The following is a 23,173-nucleotide window of genomic DNA, read 5'->3' as shown; positions in this document are numbered from 1 at the left end:
TCCTGTCACCACTCAGCGGTCCCTGGCTGAGTCTCCAGAGTGGGTCCCTGAGTTCCCCTTGGTCTAAGACTGGCCAGGATAGACTTGTCTGGCTCAGTTCAATTTCCCCCGCCTTTTTGATGTCACATCCTGTCCCAGCCTGCCTCCTCGCCGGCCGCCGCCCTCCCTCCTCCCTTCCCCGGGCAAGCAAGGCGCACGGGTCCCTCGGCGCCGCCCCCGCCAGTGCCCCTCACCGAGCAAACTTTTGGCACCGCTGCAGCCCGGGCGCGCCGCCGAGCTCCGCAGGGCGCGCCTCTCCGCCGAGCCCGGGCGCGCGGGGACCCGCCTGGCGCGCAGGGAAAGCAAGCGCAGCCCCCGCCCCGCCAGCCCAGCCCTGCCCGAGAGGCAGTCGCGCCGGAACCGGGACCATAAATATGCAGAGCGGAGGCTCAGCGCAGCACAGCCCGCGCGCCGCCCGCCCCGGCTGCTGAGCAGGCGCCGCCGGAGCCCGAGCCGCGGCCGGAGCCCCAGCCCCAACCCCAGCCGGGAGCGCGTTCACATCCCCGCAGCCGCCGGTCGCCAGCACCCAGGCCCCGCACGCCAGGTCGTCGGAGTGGCCGTGAGACATGCAACCGGCCCGGAAGCTCCTCAGCCTCCTGGTCCTCCTGGTGATGGGCACCGAACTCACCCAAGTACGTGTGACCAACGCCATTTTCCTCTGCCAGGGCCACCGTGAGCCGGGCAAAGTCGGGGAGCTGTCCCCGGGGTTGGGACTGAGGAGGGGACTGGAGTGCCGGCCCGCCCCGGGCTTGAGGGAGGGGTGCAGAATGATAGATACTGGTTTCCCCCAGCTCTGGATAAGAGGGTTACAGCATCCCCTCTCCCAAGACCACCTCCCCACTCCCGAGAAGTTCAGAGGGCAAACTGGGGGCTTCCTTTCCTGGGTTTGTCATCTAGTAGGGAACACAGAGGCGACAGCCAAGCCCCTAGGCATTCTTGCCAGTGGAGGTACCTAACTCCTGCCTCCCAACACACCCCCCTCCGTGGCTCGACTGTCCCTTTGGGAACAATGCTACCCTCTGCGCGGTGGGCATGGTGCCACTAAGCCCTGGAAGGGCAGCTGCAAGGCACTCGGGTGCATTGTTGGCTGGCTGTGGAGGATTTGGGGACTGTGACCACATGCAACTAGAGACACCAGTGATGCGCTGTATGCATGTGGGAAGGCTGGAGATGCCCAGTGCTCATCTGCCCAGAACAATGTACCGACCGGAGTGTGTGTCTGAGAGGGTATTCTCCATTTTAAAATTGCAGCTTGGGAGGCTGTGCGCTCCCAGCTGGGAGGCCGCTTTGCTACTAGGGTGTTCAGGCTGGCAGGGAAGAGTCTGCCAGCTTTTGGGCTGCTTAAGAGTGACATTAAAATGCCCTTTGTGTCTGAGTTAAGAACCCCCCCCCAACTCTTGGCAGTCAAAAGTCCAGGATGTTGATGGGCAGCCCACCTTTTAGTCCCAACCTCAGGTGCCTGGACCCTCCCTGCCTCCCTCTGTCCATCTCTCAGAATAAAAGAGGAAACAAAAGAAAGAGGAGAGACCAGAAAGCAGTTGGGAGACCACAGGCAGAAGACTCAGAGTGAGCTTCCCTTGTTCAAGGAAGCCCTTGCAGGCTTAGCTGCCTATGTCCAGGACACACAGTTCAAACTCGACCGGACAGTGGAATTTGTTGTCCCCCACTCGCCCTTTGTGACTCTTGCCTGGAGCTTCCTGGACTGCCATCCAGTTAGCCCTAGAGAGGGTCTTTGTGGAACTCTGGAATGGGAGTTTCCTTGGTCCGTCTGGAGAAAGCATGGAGGAGGGTGCTGACTGGGCATGGTGCATGCATGGATGGATGAACACACACACACACACACACACACACACACACACCATGCACACCACATACACCTGTGTGCCAAAAAGAGCCACACAGATCTTGCTTAGCAGAGTGCCAGCCTTACAAAGGGCAGTGCCTTTTTCCATCACATCTTGGCATAAAGACAGCTGGCCCTGGGTGGTCTTGGAGGTGACTCTCCTCATAGACCCTTTAGCCCTAATGACTCCCCCCACCCCCTTCTGAGAACCTCTACATCTCAATTGTCCAATCGCAAGAGGCTTTTCCTTCCTAAATCCCCTACCTGTCTTTTCAAAGATCTGCTGTTATGGGGAGAAAACTTAGTTCAACTTCAGTTAGACGCTTTGTCTCTATGATGGTGTTTGCCCATTTGTCCTAGCAGAGCATTCGCTCCAGCAAGGCCCTTCAACAGACCCCAGCACACTCAGGAACCTCACCTCTGGGCTCCAGAAAGGTCTCCCTCCCTGCGAGCTGCCTTCAGGACCGTGGCCAGCTCCCGAGGCCCCAAGCCAGTGTTTAAGAGGCAATGAAGTTGTGACTTGCTTGCCTGGAAGGTTCTTTCTTAGAATCTGAGCTCTGAGGTTCCTCACCTCTCCGAACAGAGCCCCTGAAAGTCTTCTTTGTAGAACCTTGACTGGGAAACCTGTCACCTTGACAGTGATGGGATTTCAGGTCCAAATCTCATGAACCAAGAGCTCTCAAATCATCCAACCACATTGAGTCTAGGAAGGCTCAGTTCTCTCTGCCTGGGTTATGCGGTCAGGGGCCCCATTGGGATGGGGACAGGTGGCTTTCACAGTCAGTAGTGACAGCTTGAGATGGTAGGCTGGGCTGCACTGAGTCAGTTGGTCCCTTAGGATATCCATGCCTGGAAATCTGTTGTTTAATCCTACTGTGACAAGAAACACTCAGACACCTTTGGGCCTCAGAAAGCATCTGTCTTCCACCTCCATCCAGGCCAGGGGAGGTGCTCCTCACAGCCACATTTGTTCTTCCACCTCCATCCAGGCCAGGGGAGGTGCTCCTCACAGCCACAGAGGAAGTGTTCCTCATAGCCACATTTGCTTTCAGCTCTTGCAAACAGTGGGGACATAAGATCCCAGGATGGTGAGTGTAGACCGGTACAGGTGGGCATGGGAACCAGCTGGGGATGGATAGGCCAGCCCAGCCCATAATGAAGGCTGCCTGCAGGATCTCGGGAGGCAGGTGGGGGCATGGAGCACGTGCTGGGCCATCTGTTCTCCCAGCAACTGGCTCAAGCTGATCCATTCAATCAAATGCCAAGTACTGAGTGACAGTTTGTGCCATGCAAAGCCGTAGCCCTCCTGAACTTTGTCCTCAGACAGAAGGCTTCTTGGTGTGGCTTTGTTCTGTGGTTTTTAATAAAAAGATGACATCGGTGCTCTTTGAGGCTAGCGTCGGTGACACCATCCTGGGCCTCCCAGTGGGGCACTGGGTTGTTTATTGTAGTCCTGGGTTGGGGGCATGACTAGGGCTCCCTGGTCTCCAGGCCTACACACAGCCCACCCCAAGCCTCGGCTTAGATAGAATCCTGATCTGTGGGAGTTCGGTAAGGGCTGGGAAGCTCTGCAGCAGTGACCTTGACCTAGGGAGGTTGTTCTTACTAGTCACACTAAGTAAGCACTGAGTCAGGTCTTTACCTCTCTGAGCCTGACCTTCTTTTTAGAAGGAAGATTAATGGGATGATCTCATCAAGTTCTCTGTTATCTGTCCACAGCCAGCCTGTTCCATTCTTGCATCTGCTCCACTCAGGGGCCCTTTTCTGTAACAAGCCTTCCTTGGCCACCAACTGGTTGGATTTAGCCCCTTTCATATCTGAGCTTATGGTGACACACAAATCCAAGTCCTTGTCACCGTCATTTGAGGCAATACCCTTTGTGGGAAGATTTGAGGCTCTGCCATGTCATTTAACACAAGAGTGGCTTGCACCAAGTGCTCTAGCTGTCAATGGAAGAAGGGTAATATCCCAGCTGGGTGCTAGAGTCATTTCTGGGTGAGCCCAAAGAGGAAGATGAGAAGGGAAAGGGGGCTGCAGAGGCTGCTGTAGACAAAGGGCCCAGAACCCTTCTCCTGTATCCCATGCTCCAGTGACTACTGGGGGCCAGCTCCTCATTAGCCATCACACCCAGCTCGGCATGGCTTTCACTAGCAATCCAGTGTCCCTGATATCCTCATGAGGCCAGAGCTGTAAATGCTTAGAGAGCTTCCCTCATGCCTACTATTACCGTGCTTGTTGCTCCATTTCTGTCTTTATTGACTGACTTCTGTGTACTTGATCCTGGAGTCTGGTGGGCTGTCACTGTAGGTGCTTGCAGATATAACAAGCCCTGGGCCACACAGGGCACTGGGCCATACCTGGGTAGTTCTGTGGATGGGACTTGTAGAACCACAGCAGGAGTTGTTAACTTCATCTCCCAGAATCCCAGGAAGCCTGCATCATGGGGGTTCCATGGACACCTTGCTCATCTCCCCAGCCCTCCCCTCACATCTGTCTTGGTCACACAGACTGTGTGATAAGGGTGACAGGGAGCCAGGTGGGACTGGGCTCTTTTCCTACAGTATCTCAGAACTCACTCTTTGTACTACTCAGGGGTGGGTGATAGCTCTGAACACAAGTGCCCAGCTCCTAAGACACAGCACTCAGATACACGGGCCTGCCTACCTTGCTAAAAAGGAGGCTGGAGAACATGGGGACAGGGGAGATGGACAGAGTGCTGTAAACCCCTCTCACAGGCAGCAATTTGCTTCCCGTTCCCACTTCAGCCCTCCACAATCAAAAGCTAGTTAGTGGTTGTCTACCTTGGGTAGCATTTACTATTAAAGTTATCAGGTCCTGTAATCAGTATTAGCATCACCGCATAAGGTGATACAAAACTAATTACCACTTACACTGAATTAGATGCTCGAGGAACTGTGAGCCTGAACTGGCCTGATGGGGAGAGAAGCAGCTTGCAGCCTTGAAAGAGGGTGTGGTGTGGGTGCTGTTTCTGTGAGACTGGCAGAGACCAGCAGCCACTGGCTAGTTCCACCTCCGGGTGACCTAAGTTAGCACTGAAGTCCAACAGAAGGTGTGAGATGGAAAGTAAGACCTCCCCCTCCCCCTTTACTCTTTTTCACATTGTTGCAGCTAGAGAAGCTCAGGGTATGGGTAGATCAGCCATTGCTGAGGGCTAACACAGTCTGGGTCATCCTTCCATCGGGCATAAATAGGGGAACTGAGCTTTTCATACCACAGTGTCCCTGTGGCCTGGGGTTGTCCTTGTTCTTAAAATGAGGACACTGAGGTTCAGCCCCAGCTCTGTCTGACACCCGAAATTCAGGTGTCTGCTAAAACAGAGAGAAAAATAAACAGCTCTGTGTCGTGAAGCACCTGAGAGAGAAGGTGCCTGCTGTGTCCCTGGGTCACACCAACCTCTGTGGCGCAGAGCTGTGGGTGTAGCTGTAGGACAAGATGCTGACATTCAAGGGGAAGCAGCGAAGGGGACGGATGCAGGGTCTGAACCCCATGGTCAGGGTTTCTGCCCTCCCATAAGGCTCAGCCCTCATTGAGTCTTCTCACCTGCCGAGACCCAGGGACGTCTGATAATGCATGCTGGGGCTCCTTGCCTCAGTCTCATAGCAATGCCAGGGGTTGCCGAGAGTCCTGAGCTTCTTTAGCATTTGTGCAGAATCTTGAGATCCTAGGAGTCTCAAGTAGAACCTAGCCACAGATGTCACCTATGTTCAGGTCTCTAGAGTCACCCAATCTCTGTGTGGGTGTGGCCTCATCACTTGCATGATCTGTGCAGTTTGTGCAGTGCAGGGATAACCTGGGCCTCCTCAGAAGGATCAGCACTGTCTGAGTGACCACCCTTGTTTCAGGCTTCCCGGGAATACGTGCTCTGCCTCGGACCATCTTCTGTTCTCTGTACCTGGGTTAAAGCTCGAGGCCACAGCTCAGGTGACAGCTGGTGAGAGTGTTTTCTTTACAGAAATGAACATAGCTATCTCTTGCTCTACAGAACTGACATCCCAAAATATAGCTCGGTTGGTGGTGTACTTGCCTGGCATGCATGCAAGCCCTTCTGAGTTCTGCCCTTGGCACCACTTAAACCTGAGCTTGGTGGAGGACACCTGAGAAGGAGTAAAGGCTGGAGGCTCCAAAGCTTGGTGTCAGCTGCATAGTGAGTTTGGAGTCAGTCTAGGATACCCAAGACCCCATCTCAAAATAAAGTCTGAAGCCAGGTGTGGTGGCTTATGCCTACAATCCAGTATTTAGGAGGCTGAGGCAGAAGGATTGCCTTGAGTTTGAGGCTTGGGCTACAGAATAAGACCCTTTCTCTATAACACACTTAACACACCACACACACACACACACACACACACACACACACACACACGGGGTGGGGGATGCTAATTCCTTAGCATCTCTCATTAGTTGCCCAGTAGTGACCGTACTTACCTAAAACAATTCTATCCAATCCTGTGGTCTGAGTGGACATCTCACCCCTGAGGACTTACATTATTGCTCAGAGCTGCCCCTGGGGTACAGAATGGCTCTCCTGCAGGCTCTGAGAAGGGAACACTCCACTGGCTGTGAGTGATACCTGGTGGTATCTGAGGGTCAAAGGGAGAACACGGATGTATTTCTCAGTGCATCTCAGGGCACTGGTTACGTTTAGACAGCATAGCAGAACTGAAAGAAATGGACAGAGGCTTTCCCAGCAATTGTGCCTTTAGTATGTGAGTCCTTACACCCAGCCACCCACCCATCACATGGCTGCCCCTGCTCTCCTACATGGTACTGCCTGGCCTGAATCTATTCTTGTGATTCAGATGTGTGTGGCAGTCACAGAGAAGGCTTGACTAATGTCCTGTGCCTATCGGGGGCATAGAAACTCATAGGCAGGAGTTTTTTTTTTCCAAAGATAGCAGAATCTTTGTTAGAGGTAGCAGAGAATCTTCATAGCTCAGCTCTGGCTCTGTAGCGGAGGGCTGCCATGTAGCAGAGGGGACAGGGTTCAGAGAAAGTCTAGCTTGGCAAGCAGGAGCTTGGTCTCCAGAGTCTGACAGCATCAGGGTCGGCTGCTGAGACCTATGACATCTCGATATTCCTCCACTCCCTGCTGGTCACCCCCAGTCAATGTGTTGTCTCTAATCATGCATAGTTTAATTCACATCTAGGTCAGGTGCTGCTGCCAGAGAAGTCAGCCCATCCTCAGCTATGGCAACTCCTCTCTCCTGGGAAGGAGGAAATGGAGTCTTTATAGCTCCCGGAAACTGCAGGTTAGCCTCAAGGGAAAGGTGTCCGCTGGGATGTGCCACTCCCGGGGTTTGACTCCAGTTCTGCCGGACAGTTCCGGGTATGTGGGCTGAGCCTTCCCACAGACATTAGTGAGAGAGGCTGGAGAGAGGCAGAGGCACTGCTAAGACCCAAGGAGCAGCATGGCAGTTCGCTCTCTGGATGAACAGAGAGCAAGCGCATACCTAATGAGCCAGAAATAGAGAAGATCAGGTATCAGTGGGGGACACTATTTTAGGGACAGCTGAGGGCCGTGGAGTCTTTTGCTAGGAGGGTGTGGCACTTGGTCACTGGGAGATGAATAGTTGGGACAAACCTCAGGTCTCTGGATTAGCTGTCTTGCTAGCTCTACTGATAAATTCCAAACTCAATGGCTCCTGGTGGCTGCCATGTGATTCTTGCCCATGGCTGGGCTAGACCTGGAACCTCTGCCTTCTCACTCAAGGCCACAGGGAAGGACAGCCCCTCTCTCCATCACTTCCATGATATAGGCAGAGAGAAGGGCACCAAGATGCAAGTAGCCCCCCAGGGCTGCTCAGAGAGGCCAGCAATGGCAGTCATGTACCTTTGGCCTCTGGGTGGTCCAGAGTGCGAGGAGCCAGGCTGAGGTGGGGAGCACAGCTCTACCCATCCGTGCTCCCAAAGCCCTGTGCTTCTGGAGGACACCCATGGGCTCATGTGGAAGACTTATGACCTGGCTACCTATGGGGCCTTTTGTGGCTGCTCAGAGAATGTCCTGGGATAAGTGCAATCATTTCCCTATTTCCAGAAATTTCTGTCTGCCTCAGAGAAAGATGAGAAAGACAGGGACAGAAGGAGCTCCACGTGGGGACGCTTCCATCAGTCTCTTGGCCCTGTCTGTCTGTCTGCCATCCCTCTGCCTCTGTCCCTCTCTGTCTCTGTCCCTCTCTTTCTCCATCCCTCTCGATATGCCTCTTTGCCTCTATCTTCCTTTCTCTGTGTTCAATGTCTATCCCCGTCTGTTTGTCTATCTCTGTATTTCTCCATGTCTTTATTTTAGCCCCTCCATTTCAGTCTCTTCTTGTCTCTGTTACTCTTCTGTCTCTTCCTCTCTCTCTCTCTCCCCACCTCCCTTCTCTCTCCTTCCTTTCAGTTGTTTTCTTTCCCTCTTTTCTTCCCCCTCTCCTGTTCTTCTTAAACAATCTGGAAATGGGCCACTCAGACATTGTTATACTTCACCCTGTCATCCAGCCTTGGTCTTGTGGCACTGTCCTTGGCTAAGGAACATCAAGAACTGAACTAGAAACGGCTTCCCTCCAGGTGGTCACTGCTGGCCCTGACACCTGAGCAGGCTCCTGCCCTGGGGCCTCCATTCTCAGGGGATGAGGTGGTGCTAGTGTACTGTGAATGCCTATCCTTCATGGTCCTGTCATTGCCAGGTAATTCCTTAGCATCCCTCATCCTCTGCATAGCAAATGCTAGCCCCTGGCAGGAGGGACGTGTCTGGGCAAGTGTCCTACGCCAGCTTGTAGACTTGGCCCTCACTTTCAGAGCTGAGGAACTCAGGCTATGGAGGGAGGTCAGTGTTCTTGTTTCTCGGTTGTTGATACAACTGTGCAAATTCTAAGCCAAGACTGGTAAGGAGAAGGCATGAGACTAGAGATCTGGCAGTGTGACTCATCACACAGGGAACAGAACCCCAGGCCTTCTGAGACCGTACCAGCTACAAGAGCAGGAGCTGCAGAGAGCTCTGACTGATTCCCAGGGACATCGGGATGAGAGTTGTGTGGGTTACAGGAGACTGGTCTTGAATGACCAGGGGCAGGGGCACTACCATGCTCATGGTCTCTGCCCTGAGAATGGGCTGTCTCTCCACACTAGGCCAAATCTGCTCATCTTCCAAAGCCAGGCAGCTCATGTGCAGGCAGAGCTGGGGGTAGCACTCCCCTGTAAGCTTTTGAGAGGACCCATTCTGTAACATCCTGGATGCCAAATCTGTAGGACTGTCTGGGCACAGCACCTAGTCCGTCACTGTGATGATTATTCAGTGGCAAATGTGGGCTAGCCCCTGCTTCAAAGAAAATCAGGTAGAGATTGGGGCCTGAGTTTGGATGCTTTAATGTAAATGCCTGTATTCTTCCACAATCCAAGGATCACTTCTGGGAGTTCTGTGCAGAACACTAAATCAAATGGCACTTAATGCCAACTCTTTCAGATGATCTTCACAAATGCCTTAGGGACAGTAGACCCTCCTGCCAAATCTGTAAAAAGACTGAGCAGGACTTTGCTTTGGGCTTGGAAGAGTAGGCAGAAATTAGCTTGAACCTCTCAGCTCAGGTAAAGTCAGAGCAATTTGGTACAGGTGAGAGAGGCTAGGGTACAGTTGGAGAGATTGGGATACAGGTGGAGAGGCTCAGGTCCAGGTGGAGAGGCTCAGATGCAGGTGGAGAGGTTCGGATACACGTGGAGAGATTCAGATTCAGGTAAGGGAGACTCAGGTGTTGATAAAGGTGAGACGCACAGAAGCAGGTAGAGCAGGAAGACTCAGATATGAGTGAAGAGGCTCAATTTACATGAGAGGGGCTCAGGTATGGATGCAAGTGGAGAGGTTCAGGTACATGTGGAAAGACACAAATGCAGGTGCAAGTCGAGAGACCTGGATTCAAGTGAGAGGCTCAGGTGTGGCTGCAGGTGTGCAGGCTCTGGGAGTGGGGGTGGGGCTAGAGCTGAAAGGGTAATTCTGTATTCACTGTACACCTCTGTTCCAATCGCATTTCGAAATGATCAGATGTGTGTTTCTTCAGTTCTCTGTCAATTTAGACACATTCTGAGGTGACCAGTTTCAACAAGTATCAGTGTGGGTAGGGTTAGAATTTCCTTCCACCTGGCCTACTGATTGCCCTTCGATGTCAGCTTAGTTCTCAACAGCCAGTTCCACTCTGATGCATTCTATGTGAGTTGATCAACTACATTGAGTGCTTCTCAGCCATTTCTTAGGGAAGCCTTGAACCTCTGGCTCCCTACATAGGCTTAGAAGAAGTATGAGCTGGAGGTCAAATCTTTGTCACTCCACAGTGACCTGTTGTGGTGAGGGTGGGAGACAGTTCCTGGCCTGTGGTACTAAAGGCTACCGACTCATTCCTGGGACTACTTGACCAGACCAAAGCTTCACTGTTTCAAACTCTCTGAATTCCATTTCCTTTCCAAAGCCCAGCTAAGTTAAGCTCCTCCATTTCAGGGCAGCAATTGTGGGTTCTGTGGAAATCACCCACCTAACGCAGAGTCAGGAACCCTTTGAAACCACTATAGTTATATGGATATATGGCTATATCTATATGGTTATAAATCCCACCTCTCTCCTTAAGAGGAAATACTTTCATTGCTTGTGATATTTGACTGACAGCAGCTCCAGAGGTGTGTCAGAGGGCTCAGGGTCATCACACCTTATATCAAAGCCCAGCTCCGCAGCCTGCCTTGCACAGGTTGCTGGCTGAACCCATATTTGTCATTTGAAAAAGTGACAATGACTGTCACTAGAGCGGGCCAGTCTTATTCCTACACTCTTAACACATCACAGGAGAAAGCTACTATTGTCAAGCCCATTTTACAGATGAGAGAGCCGAGTCTCAATAAAGCTCATTAGCTAGGTCACTGTCTCATACAAGTTCATAGCAGAGCTCCCCTTGACCTCAAGGTCACTTGACCTCTGGGAGGGACTTCTGCCCATTAGAGAGCAGGAAAGGTTTAATGGTGCTTGACCATGGAGTGTGCCTAACAAAGACACTTATGGTCTCTATGCTGCATCTGACACAGAGCTTAGAGTGTGTTGTACTGTGTATCTTGCACTAAGTAGGAATTCAATAAAAGGTATGACTCCTGAGATGCCTTGAGAACTTTGAGGACTGGACTGGGCTGGATTTGAAATTGTTTATAAACATTAAGCGCTCCTTACCTTTGTGTAGTAGGAAGCAAGTGAGTAGACACAGCCACGGCCCTGATTCTGTTCAGAAAATGCCTGGCAGGGGATGTAGGGCAGAGAGCTCTGCATCTCCGGCTGCTGCATCCATCAGGACCACTGGGTGTGACTGGCCTGCAGTACCAGATTTCACGGAGAGATGGCGCCCTTCCCTAACAGTTGTAATTCGCTGGCATCTGACCCAAACTGGAGGCACCAATGAATGCCATGCATTAACCAGAGAAACAGCTCAAATTGACTTCTTGGGCCAGCAGGGCTCACGCCCAGCACTCGGGCCAGGGTCATCTTGGCTGTTGAAGTTTTCTCTGCAAATGAGAACTGAACACAGAGAGACAAGCCCCCGGAAGATGTCATATCCCTCTTGGCAGACCTCAGGAGACCTGCCTTTGTTCTGACATCTCTTCCAAACCCTCATCTAGGGAGTCTATAATTGACCAGGTGGGAAAGAGCGCAGGGGTAGGGGGCTGCGAATAGGCTGGCTTTCCCTGCCCGGGACTGGGACAACTTGGAGGAATGCCTGCAGAAGCTGGCTTTCCTCCGCTTAGAGGGCTGCTTCAAAGTCAAAAGCACTATGAAGTTGTGTTTGCCGGCTGTGCTGTTGTGCTGAGACTTACAAGTCTTGGCACAGATACTGCTGAAGCTTGCCTGGCCCTGATCTGGGTCCCTGCGAGGGACCCCTGTCCATCTAAGCCTACAGCATAGACGCCAGATACTCTAACCCCGCCCCCGTGCATGTACTATAGCCCACAATCATGGGTGTGGCCCCTCTAGTTCCTCCTGAGCCCTATGCTTCCAGCAGCTCCTGACGGTAGGTTGGCGCACTCTCTCTCCTTCATCCTCTACTGTGCACAGCAGGCATACCGCCCCCCTCCAGTCCCTCTCTGTTTAAACCTGCTCCCACAAGCCCAGGGTACCCCCCCCCAGGACTTCCAACTGTTCCCTCCTGAGGTAGTTGTCCAAGGTTCCCAACAGTGTCTCTCACTTTGTAGCCACCTCTTTACTCCTTCGCTGACACTGGAGACTCCACCCAAGCTCCTCTTTCCTGCTGGGGCTCAGGAGACACCCCAAACTGACTGGACTTAGTCCACCAGGGAAGGCAAGCCCAGCAGCAGGGGAGGAGACCCTTGACCACAAGCAGGCCGGGCCTCGGCGTGACAGAGCCGTGAGGTTGACCGAGAGAGCAGGGGAGGGGGGTGTGTGGATGGGTGCCATGCGAGATTCTTGAGGTTTTAATTTTTTTTTACGATTTGTGGCGGCATTTTATCCGTCCTCCTGGGTGACCCAAACTCTTCGGCCGACCGGTTTGCAGATCTCGCTGCCTGCAGCCAGGGGGCGGCGCGGAGCCGGAGCTCCGAGGAAAAATCCACCCATTTCCTGGGCAGATTGCGTCGGCCGCCGCCCGGCCTTGTCCCCGCCCCCCGGCCGCGGCCCCCGCGCACAGCCCGCGCCGCGCTCAGAACCCGGTGGCCCTTCTCGAGAGCGGAGCGCGCGGGGACGCTGCAGCGGCGGGCAGCGCGGGCAGGCAGCGCGCGCCGGGCAGGGCCGCCTGGTCACCTCCCGGCGCCGGGGCGGCGCGGCGATGGCCAGTGCGCACAGGGAGGCAGAGACCGGCGGGCGGCGGCGGGCAGAGGGGGCGCGGGGACGCGGCCGGGCGCCCCTGCCCGCCGTGGTGCCCGCCGCCTGAGGCTGCCCGGGGCGCGGGAGCCGGCGCCGACGCGGCGCGGGCGCAGGAGGCCACTCGAGGCGCGATGTCGGTGCCGCTGCTGAAGATCGGGGTCGTGCTAAGCACCATGGCCATGATCACCAACTGGATGTCCCAGACGCTGCCCTCGCTGGTGGGCCTCAATACCACTCGGCTTTCGGCCGCCAGCGGCGGGACTCTGGACCGCAGCACCGGCGTAAGTGCGCCCGCCTTGAGCCCTCGCGGCCCCTCCTCCCTCCTGCCTCCTCTCGGGTCGAGCCCCGGGCTGGTCCGGCGGTGCGGCACAGGATGGGGTCACCCTGGGAGGGAGGGTCACAAGGGCCAGGGTCACGAGCCCACCCTCTGCCCTGCAGCCAAGCAGCGGCTCCAGCTGCGGCCGCCACTCGCACTCTGGCGTTTCAGGGTGATGCTTCTTGCTCCCGGTCCCCCGGAGGGGCTTGAGGACACCTGCTTTGGTAATGGTGGGAGGGGTTCAAAAGTCCAGAGTCCTCGTTCACTAATATTAGGAAATCTTTTTTGCAAAGATTAGGAAACTGAAGCTAGGGACTTGGGGACTTAGCCAAGGTCACTCAGCAAGTAAGGGGTGGAGGTGCTGCTTAAAACCCTTTATGGGCTAGGTCCAGCCAGGACTCAGCTCGCCCTACTTTGTAAAAGACGGACTGGATCGGTGCAGAGTGGGGCCCAAGGCAAAAGACCAGAGCTTGTGATCTCACCTGAGCCCCCCAAATCCCAAGGGATCCTTCCGGTCTCATCTCGGTTGGAAGATCTAAGCGTGCACTCCGGAGGAGGTTGAGAGGAGCTGGGCGGGACCCAGCTGCCGATCTGTCTTCACCCACCCCTCTCTACTGGCCTCTGACACGGAAATCTAATCTCCATGTCATCAGCAGCCTGCGGATGGGGAGCTATGGCTGAGGGTTGGGTGGAGGGTCTGGATAAGGCTGACTTCCATGATAGATGGAGCAGGCTGAGCTGAGACCACCCTTAAGTCAGGGGCCACTGGAAAGGGGCCCTGGCATAACCTTCTCAGTGGAAAGGATAGGTGAGGGACCAATCTCGTTTCCTCCAGTTTGCTCCCAAGATCTGGGTGGTGTGACCCATCACCACTACCACCACCACCACCACCAATCACTCTTGTTGGGTCTGCCTCTGTTGTTTTAAAATGAGTTTCTCTAGTGACCTGGTGCTGGGAGTGGTGTCCCACTCCTTAAATCCCAGAGGCAGGTGGGTCTCTGTGAGTTTGAGGCCAGCCTGGTCTACAGAGTGAGTTCCCTGACATTCAGAGCTGCATAATGAGACCCTGTCTCAAAAAAAAAAAAAAAAAATGCCAAACGAAAATATCACCGTGAGTTTCCCTGATAAGGACTTTGGATGCTTGTGTCCTAAGCTGCTGGGGTTGGATGAATGAAATGAAGTATAACATTACCTGCTTCTCTACCTTCTTCCCATCCTTATCTAAAAATAGCAGGGAAGTGCAGGATGCCAGGGAAGGGCTTGGAGACTGGGCAAGCTGCAGTGGCTGGAGGGCAGGGGGCATGGTGGTGTGTATGCAGGAGCCTTGGTGGCTTCTGCCCCTGCTGTACATCTGAAGGTCAGGGTCACGGGTGGTATAGAAGGCCTGCAAGGTGAATCCAGCCACTCAGCTCTGGGTCCTTGGTGGTCTTTGGGCAAACCCTCAGGACTGAGGTTAAGGGTGACCCTTACAATATATTTGTATATATACAATATATTTGTTGACATCCACCAATGGCTAGTGCGTGGGGGAGCTTCATGGAGTTGGAAATCAACATCTTAGCCAGGCTGCGTTTGTTCCGGAGACAACACAGCTCTAGGGTTGCTGCTCTCAGTTCTTAGGTGCCGACTCAGGACTCATAACAATTGTGCTTGTCTCCAAGTGTTAGGGAACAGGAGATCAAGGCTCGTCAGCATCTTGCTGGGAGAAGAGGGTATCTGATTCCCTAAACCATTAGCTACTGGTTTTGTATATGGCCCCCTCACCCAACCTAGTGCATCTGCGGCCCCTCCCACCTCCCCCGGCATTAATTTGATTAGAGGTCAAAACTCTGAGCGCCCAGGGTTGAACATGCATTTTAAGGCACCGTTCCTCTCCAATTCCTTGAGCCCTCGGCACCCGGGTACAGGTCTCCCTCATCCTCACATTCTCTCTTTCTCTCCTCGTGCCCTTCCCTGCCTGCCCCTCTCCAGGTGTTGCCCACCAACCCCGAGGAGAGCTGGCAGGTGTACAGCTCTGCCCAGGACAGTGAGGGCAGGTGTATCTGCACGGTGGTCGCCCCCCAGCAGACCATGTGTTCGCGGGATGCCCGCACAAAACAGCTGAGGCAGCTACTGGAGAAGGTGAGTCGGTGCAGAGGGTATGTGTGAGCTTGCACATGCAGAGTGCAGTGTGGTGGCCTGAGGCTTGGCTGGGCCTTCACTGGCATGGCCCACACTCTAAACATTTGTGAATGAATGAATGAATGAATGAATGGGCAGATGACCGAGTGGATAGGAGAATGGAGAGAGGACAAGGGTGGCCCTGGTTGGGAGATGAGTACACCTGCTTCCTGGGCTCTGAGGGCTCTAGAAGGAACTTGTTGGGAAAGCCAGAAGCATGGCTCTCCTTCGTCACATGCCATTTCTCCTCTGAGCAATGCTCAGGGTCTGGTTCAAAGGCTCCACAATGCTGCCAGGGAAACGGTGGGTTCCTGATATATGGCACGCAGGCTCTCCGTGGGGATGTCTCTGTCCCACCTGCCGAGTCTACCCCCCCCCCATGGATGTTCCTAGTGGTTGCTTCCTAACATCAGGGCAGCGATGTTTCTATGCACACATTCTGAGTCTTGTCTCACTTCATTGTCACAAGACCTGAGCAGAGCTGGTGGCACTGGTCACTCCTCAGTTTGATGTCCCCAGGCCACACAGCTGGTTGGAAAGGGAGATGGTTCAAGTCATCTTCCTATTGGGATTCTGTTTCTTGCCAAGAGTACCTATAGGCTGCCCCCAGGGACCCCAGATTCTGCAGCTGACTTCACTATTACAGGTCCCTGGAGTGCTACCATGGGGAGAAGGAAAAATGAGGGGCTGTTCCGCCCTGCCCATCCCCCTCTCCCAAGAAAAGATGCCTCCAGGCATGAACCCTTCCTACTCAGAGACAGTGTCACGTGTCACACACACACACACACACACCAGAAAGCTGGGCTTTCCCTACTGATTGGCTTTGGACTTTTCAAGCCCTCACCTGTGTGAGATCTGCAGGGGTGAGGCATCCTCTGTAACTTGAAGAGAAGCCCTGGGAACAGACATCATCTTTGCAAAGGCAGAATGGCTTTGGAGCCCAGCCTGATCCCTGCCAGGCTCCAGCCTTCCCAGCTGGAGCTGGGCTACAGCTGGGCTCCACTACCTTGGGCAGACTCAGCTGCTAAGGCAGGAAGCGCCTGGGCATTGAGATGACTCTCAGGTTGTTGCCAGTCCCTGTGTGGAAGCGACCTGGGACCTTATTTCCATCATGGTACCTGTGAGTCTGCCCCCCCCAAAGGGGCGGAGCGTGTGTTGGTGTCTTGGCCTGTTTTGCCACCTTTAGCCACCAGAGTAAATAGCTTGAAAAGAGTTCAAGTAAAATATATTTAACAGATCCTGCGGACATTTATTTACACCAAACTAGACAGGAGCCTAATTGAGCCTTTAATTATTCAGAACTGTAGCAAAGGGGCGGGGCTGGGGGGTACTGAGGCCCAAGCCAAGGGACCCTGGGAGAAGGGCTAAGCTGGGAAATGGTTCCAGAAAGCTCTGGGGGCTCCTGAGAATGAGGCCGCACGGCTTTTCTCTCTGCCTATGCAGGCCACAGTTTTGCTGCTTAAAAATTTAAAGCCCCATTTCACGCCGCGCAGACTCTATTTTGGGAGGGCCTGCGCAATGGCTGGAAAGAGGCGCTTCATTTACTGTGCCTGCCAGCATTGATGAGCCAAGCCTGCTCCCCATTCCTGCGCTAAGGCTGGGCCTGGTCAGGACTCCTCCTTTTTCTTCTACTTTTCCCTGCCTGTGGGGCGGGGCCCGACCTGGCACCTGCCATCTCGGGCAACAGCAGAGAAGGCTCTGGATTCCTTGGGTCCCTTTGCACCCTGGGACCAGTTGTGCATTGCCACCACCAGGCTTCCTGTTAGATCCACTTGGTTACACAGCAGGTCAGGTCCCAGGCCCTAAAGTCTCCAGTTTGGTCCAACCAGAGTCATTCCTGAGGATTGTATCGGCATGCTGGAGCAGCTCCTCCAGGGGCTGATGGCAGAGGAGGAGATGAGGCTGGCACCAGGATGGAACTGTGTCCTCTGAAGAACACAGGTTCTGGGTCCGAGGGCAGAGGCTCTGTAGTGCCAGACCTTGAGCTGGCTGTGTGATGAGACCAAGTTTCTTAACTTGTGAGCTGGCATAGCTGTGTTGGCACGTGGGACTCAGCCGGCTCACCCCCCAGGGTTTTATGAAGATCAAGTGAGATAAATAACATAGCTGGCTCAGGCCGGTGCTTACTTGAGCAATAAACATTAGCAATTAGTCATTCCCAGATAGGGGGCAGGTGTACGGCTGCTGTGCCTGTCCCCTCCCCCACTTCATGGCACCTGCTGTCACAGTGGCTAAGATTATCTATCCCATGACCTTGTGACCTTGAACGTGCCAGTTGACTCCTGGAGACACTGCTGGAAGCAGGAGTGTGGGGAAGTGGGTGTCCCCAGAGGGTTAAGATATGGATGTCACCCATGTTCTGTTATGGTGGATGGTCAGCCAGAATATGGGGTCAGACTTTGATTTCTCTTAAAGCATCCAAGCTGTTTGACGTCTTTAAGGTTTTTGTTGTTGTGTTGTTTTTGTTTATGTTAAGGCTAATCTTTACATTTGAAAATTCAATAAAAGCATTGGTCCCTGGTGGAAGGACAAAAATCTCCCAGCCACACTGTGCACTCTTGTGTGTTTGACTGAGCCCTTTCCCACACTAAGCCCTGCCCACTATTTGACTTGCTGACTTTTGAGCTCTGTTTTTGTTGTCGGTGTCAAATCTCAAGGAAGAGGCTTTAAGTGGAGATGGCCAGGCAGGCTGCACTGCTCTCCTGCACAGGTCTCCTTATTCTGGATTCAGGATCCTTCCCGGCCCCCACCCCACCCCCCCAACCCCACCCCCGCCCGCAAAGTGCCAAAGAGGCAGTGGTGTTCCCAAGTCATTTAGTGTCCTTTGAGTTCATCCCAGAAGACTCCTTGAGGGCAGTGGTATTTGGGCTGAGCCTCAAAGGGTGGACAAGAGCAAACGACCTCTTTTCCCACACGAAGCACTGCGGCCAGCCATTCAGAGGGGCATCAAGCAGCCAGAGAGGCCGGCCAGCAAGAGCAGCTCGATTTGAGCAGCTAAGAAAAAGGAAGCAGAGTATCAGGAGGCCCTGGCTAGGCTGTTCTGTACATTGAAACGTGAAGGTTTCAACGTGTGTTGCCTGCAGGCCCTAGCATCCTGTCTGGTTTTTAAGTGCTGAGATGGGTGATATCTTTCTTCCCTTGGCCAGTGAGAAGGCTTCTAGTCTCTCTTCCCATTTTACTTCACTTACTACTGGTGTGAAGGATTTGTAGTGGGAGATGGGAACCCTCCCCACCCTGTTCTGACCGCTGTGCAGTGAAGCTACACCTCTCTCTATCCCGAGGACTTTATTCCTAGGAGGGAATCTTTTTCAAATCCAAAAAGGAAAAAAAAAAAAATCAGCAAGCAGACCCGCCATTCAGGAAGCACCTTCCTTGCTAGTAATTGGATTAGATTCTGAGAAAATGACCTAACCCACTGCGGCATCCTCAGCGCCTTGGCGTCCCCGCCCCCCTCGCCCCTGGTGAGCATACATTCTCACATAAGCCATAGCCAGTTTCCTGAAAATGAAATGTGCTGGCAGGTGGCCGCACCAAAACTGTTTTTCTTTGACGCTCTCTGGAATCGTGCTGAATAATAGAGTCCCATCTTGAGGCTACACTCCATTCAACAATGCCCGGAAGGATGTAAAACAGCAATTCTTCATTTGCTGGGTGATTGATTCCTGACTCGGCGTTCTGAATGTGCGTGTTTGCCGAGCAGTCATCTGCCTATGATATTGTGGGGGTGATGGATGGTGTGTGTGGTGGGGGAAAGGCTCGGCACAGAGCCTGGAGCGGCTCTCTATCCCTTCCTTCCACACCAACGCTGCTGTCAGCAAGGACACTCCAGGAGACTGGCGGGGAGGGAATTTACACCCCAGGGCGGGCGGGCCTGGCATTGCTCTGGGTTCATCTCTTGCTGTGTGTACTTGCCTAATGCGGACAGTCACTCCAGACATAGAGTAGAAACAGGTCCCACCTGTAAATGTAGAGTGAAGTGGCCCACAGCCCCGTGCTTGGAGCTCCTTCCCTGATCTGTCTGTGTACCCCGCTGTCAGAGCTTTCCTGGAAGAGGATGGGGGAACGTTTACCCAGCCAATTCGCAGTGTTTGGGGAGTTCTTGGTCCTAACAGCCTGATGCCGGTGATTAACTGGTAAATCACGCTTGGACCACTCGTGGCTCGGGTGGTGCTGTGGGAAAGGTCAGCCTGGCTGATGAGTAGACAGAAGAGACTGGCTGATATCTGCTGCTGCTCTTGCCTTGAACCTGTTACCCTCTTGACAGGTGCAAAACATGTCTCAATCCATAGAAGTCTTGGACAGGCGAACTCAGAGAGACCTGCAGTACGTGGAGAAGATGGAGAACCAGATGAAAGGCCTGGAGACCAAGTTCAAGCAGGTGGAGGAGAGCCATAAGCAGCATCTGGCCAGGCAGTTCAAGGTACGAGGCCCCTCGGGGCGCTTCTCCTCTTCCTCCTCCCTCCCCTCCTCCTCTCCCTTCTCCTCTCCCCTTCTCTCTCCCTCCCTACTTCCTCCTCCTCCAAGTCAGAGGACTTTCTTTTCCCTTCTCGCTTCCCTTTCCCCACAGAGGTAGTGCTCAGGGGCCTGGGGATTGTTCATCCAGCAAAGATTGTTCTCTGTCTTGTAAAGCCATGCCCCTCTGGGAGCAGAGAAGCCACCCACTCCAGTCACCGAAGGGGGTAGGGCTTGGTCACACCCTGGCCCCTCTCTCCCTTCTTGTCAGCCAGTAGGAAACAGGGGTCCCAAGCCCCCTGCTCCTCTAACCGAGGCATGTTAGCTGGGCAGCATCATTAGAGGCCCTGGGCATTCCACAGCTGCTGTAGGTAAATCACATTAGCCAGGGATTAGCTTAATTGATTAGAGCCATTTCTGGGCCCTGATCACTCAGGGCAGTTTTTCACTTCTGACCTAATTTTAGCTGTGACAAGGCATACTGTAGACGCAGCTGCATTAAGTGTTCTGCGTCTTCGTGTTACCCTGGCCGTTAAAAGCTCACTTTCTTTGACCTGAAATTATATATACATATGTACAAGTATGTATATATACACGACTCTCCACTAGGACTGGGCTGGAAATTATCTGCCACCTTAATTAAGGTGTTCATGCATGTTAATTAGGAATCAGGCCCAGATGTAAATGAACAGGTCAAATTACACGGCCGCTTGGCTGGAAACTGCTGAGCCCGTCTAGGTCCTCCCTTCCTCTCCTGCTAATGTTATCCTTTGATGCACTCCCTGCGAGAAGCAGGAACTACTCCTCCTTTTAAATGCGGTACATTAGGTAGGCAAAATGGCAAGCTAATGAAGTTATAAATCTGCGTTATAAATAAAATAATAGCAGGCGGATCCCACTGAGGCAAAATAAGCCTCGATTCTTGTCCCAGGCAGGGAAAGGCTGTGCCTGCCCCTTTGCCATCATGACTTTACCTTGGCAAGAGATTTTGACCTTACAGACCAAAAAGAGTTTGTTTCTGTCCTGGCCAGCATCTGTCCTCCTGTGCTCGGCAGACTGTGAAGACAGAAGTGTCTTCAGTGACATGAGGTAGCTCCCCTTGGAGAGAGTCATCCACATAGCACCCTTTGAGATCCAAAGTTGGGGTCTCTGAGACTTTGGGACAGCAAAAGCAAGCCGTTGCCTTTTACACTGTAGTCACTGCATGAAGGTATCTCGGCAGAAACCGTGAGGGATCCCCATCACCATCTGAGTAACTTGTTTTACTATGATTAAAGTGTGATTTTTCTTAAGTGACCGTGCAAATATATGTCTTTTAATGGCTGTTTGAGGCAGGCTAGTGAGCTAGCTTTTCAACGGTGTTTCGTTTTCTTGCTTGCAGGGCTAACTTAAAGAGTTTTTTCAATGCGCCAGTGACTGAAGAAGCAGTCCCCCATGTAACCATGAGAGAGCCAGAGAGCTTTTTGCACCATGCATTTTTACGATTCTTTTCCAGTCCTTAGCGCCATTTCACTAAGGAGCCTTGAATCCAGCCAGGATCCTCCTTTTGCATGCGACTCTAGATGCATCCCATGAATAGTTTGAACCCTTGTCAATGCACTTTTTGAAAAAGAAAGAAAAAAAAAACCCCACAAAGTTTGTGTATGTGACCTAAAGCATGTAACTTTAAGATGCTGCATTCTCAACTGACAAATAAAGGCCTTTCCCAAATATTGTGGTGTTCTGAGGACTGTTTAATACGCTCTCCTGACTCACTGGGACCCGATAACTGACGGATTGCTAAAACGGGACTGTGCACACCTTCCCTCTCGTAGGGAGAAGCCAGGCCAAGGCAGGGTATTTCAAGTTTTTGCATGCATCGCACTGAACCAGCTTATTTTAACCTTGCAGGCAATAAAAGCGAAAATGGATGAACTTAGGCCTTTGATTCCTGTGTTGGAAGAGTACAAGGCCGATGCCAAATTGGTATTGCAGTTTAAGGAGGAGGTCCAGAATCTGACGTCAGTGCTTAACGAACTGCAAGAGGAGATTGGCGCCTATGACTACGATGAACTTCAGAGCAGAGTGTCCAATCTTGAAGAAAGGCTCCGTGCATGCATGCAAAAACTAGGTAGGCCCGGCACCCTGCCGGTGTGGCACTGTCTGGCCCGACTCTGCCACACACGCAGGTGTAGGGAGCAATGCTGAAGCCACAGTGCCCGCCTGGCCTCAGCAGTGATGGCTGCATCAGGGCTTCTGGGTAGGGCCACCCAGAAAGAGCAGCAAGAAGTGCAGGCCACACCCACCCCAGGCCATCGCCCATGTGCAAGCCCATGCCAGGGCCAGTCCCAGACCTCACTGAACCTAACGTTTGGAAAAAAAATATATGATATTAGATGCCACATGCTATTGGGTGGGTGCACACGTGTGTGCACAGGTGTGAGTGCTTAATATGCCTGTGTGTGGTCCATGCATGTGTTTGTAGGATAGATTTAAAGGTCTAGAAACATATCTCCAACCAGATTGAGAACTGATAAGACACCTTGAGGCTATGCATCAGGTTTAGTTGGAATTAAAAAGTGGGTATGGCTTCGGGCTATGTATGGGTAGAGCAAGTGGGAGCCGTCTGTCAGAGGCCTGGGTAGAGCAAGGTGGTTTGCCTCCCTCTCAGATTCATGTTCCCCGACAGTCCTGAGGTGGGGGGCATCTGGGCTCTGATTACCTAGTGGCTTTGGCCATACTGCATGTGTGGATGTTCGGTGTCAACATTCCCCCATAGAGTCTGACCAACTCATTTTTTTTTTCCTAGCGTGTACGTATTAGGGTGACTTTGCCTTCAGAAAGATTTCTGGGGACTCTGGGTGATGCTCTGACTCAGTCCCTCCTTCATCCACCCCTTACAAATTTAAAATATCCCAAAGAACAAACAACCTTTCAGAAGCCTTGGCATGGACCAAATAAATGGTTCTGTTGCAGAGCAAACACAAGGACCTGGGTTCAGTGCCCAGAACTCATGTAAAAAGAACCCTAGCTGGAGGAAGGGAAGAAAGGTGGGTGTCAGGGCTGGCTGGCCAGCGGATGTGGCTCACTTGGGAAGTGATATGGTGAGTGGCCCTGTCGAGGTGGCTGGCTCCTGAGGAATGAACCTGAGATTGTCTTCTGGCCCCCATAGGAGCTCGTACATACATGTGTGCACCTGCACAGACCAACACGCAAACACGGGTCCTCGGTGTTAGATGACAAATGAGAACATTCACTAGACAAGTAGTCTCGTGACTTCCAGGTGGTTCTCAATGGCTGCTCCTGGCTTGTCCCCAGCAACAGTGAAAGTTTGGGGCTCTCAGGCCTGATGAGCAGGGAGACTATGCTGGGCCCTGGGGACTAATTGTTTTGAAGAGACACTTGCAGGGCCATCAAGGAATCATGTCCCGTGTATATTCTTACTTCGGTGTGTCATGAAACCCATGGCCCATTGTGGAGGGAGCTGTAGCAACAGTCAGCCTGTGTGTGGGTCTGGATGAGAGCCTCCTCCTTTGCCTGGGCAGGT

At 53.1% G+C, this 23,173-nt stretch overlaps 1 protein-coding gene across 3 annotated transcripts in view; it reads left to right on the top strand.

The window, feature by feature from the left end:
- The first annotated feature begins 201 nt into the window (after positions 1-201).
- Olfm1 (olfactomedin 1) overlaps positions 202-23,173 on the top strand; it is a 37,678-nt gene continuing 14,706 nt past the window's right edge. Inside the window, exons 1-4 of one of the 3 annotated variants that reach the window (XM_029474395.2) lie at positions 202-671; positions 15,007-15,156; positions 19,460-19,615; positions 21,538-21,757. In XM_029474395.2, the coding sequence (XP_029330255.1) occupies positions 606-671; positions 15,007-15,156; positions 19,460-19,615; positions 21,538-21,757 (592 nt within the window). In that variant the 5' untranslated portion in view covers positions 202-605. Of the gene's footprint in view, positions 672-12,546; positions 13,001-13,708; positions 13,844-15,006; positions 15,157-19,459; positions 19,616-21,537; positions 21,758-23,173 lie in introns of those variants that run through there. The other 2 variants (XM_021184403.2, XM_085835081.1) reach the window with 2 other exon arrangements.

The sequence above is a fragment of the Mus caroli genome, unplaced genomic scaffold (genome assembly GCF_978045245.1).
Source record: "Mus caroli unplaced genomic scaffold, Mus_caroli_1 scaffold_2, whole genome shotgun sequence".
NCBI lineage: Eukaryota > Metazoa > Chordata > Mammalia > Rodentia > Muridae > Mus > Mus caroli.
This window is presented reverse-complemented; position numbering and strand designations above follow the sequence as displayed.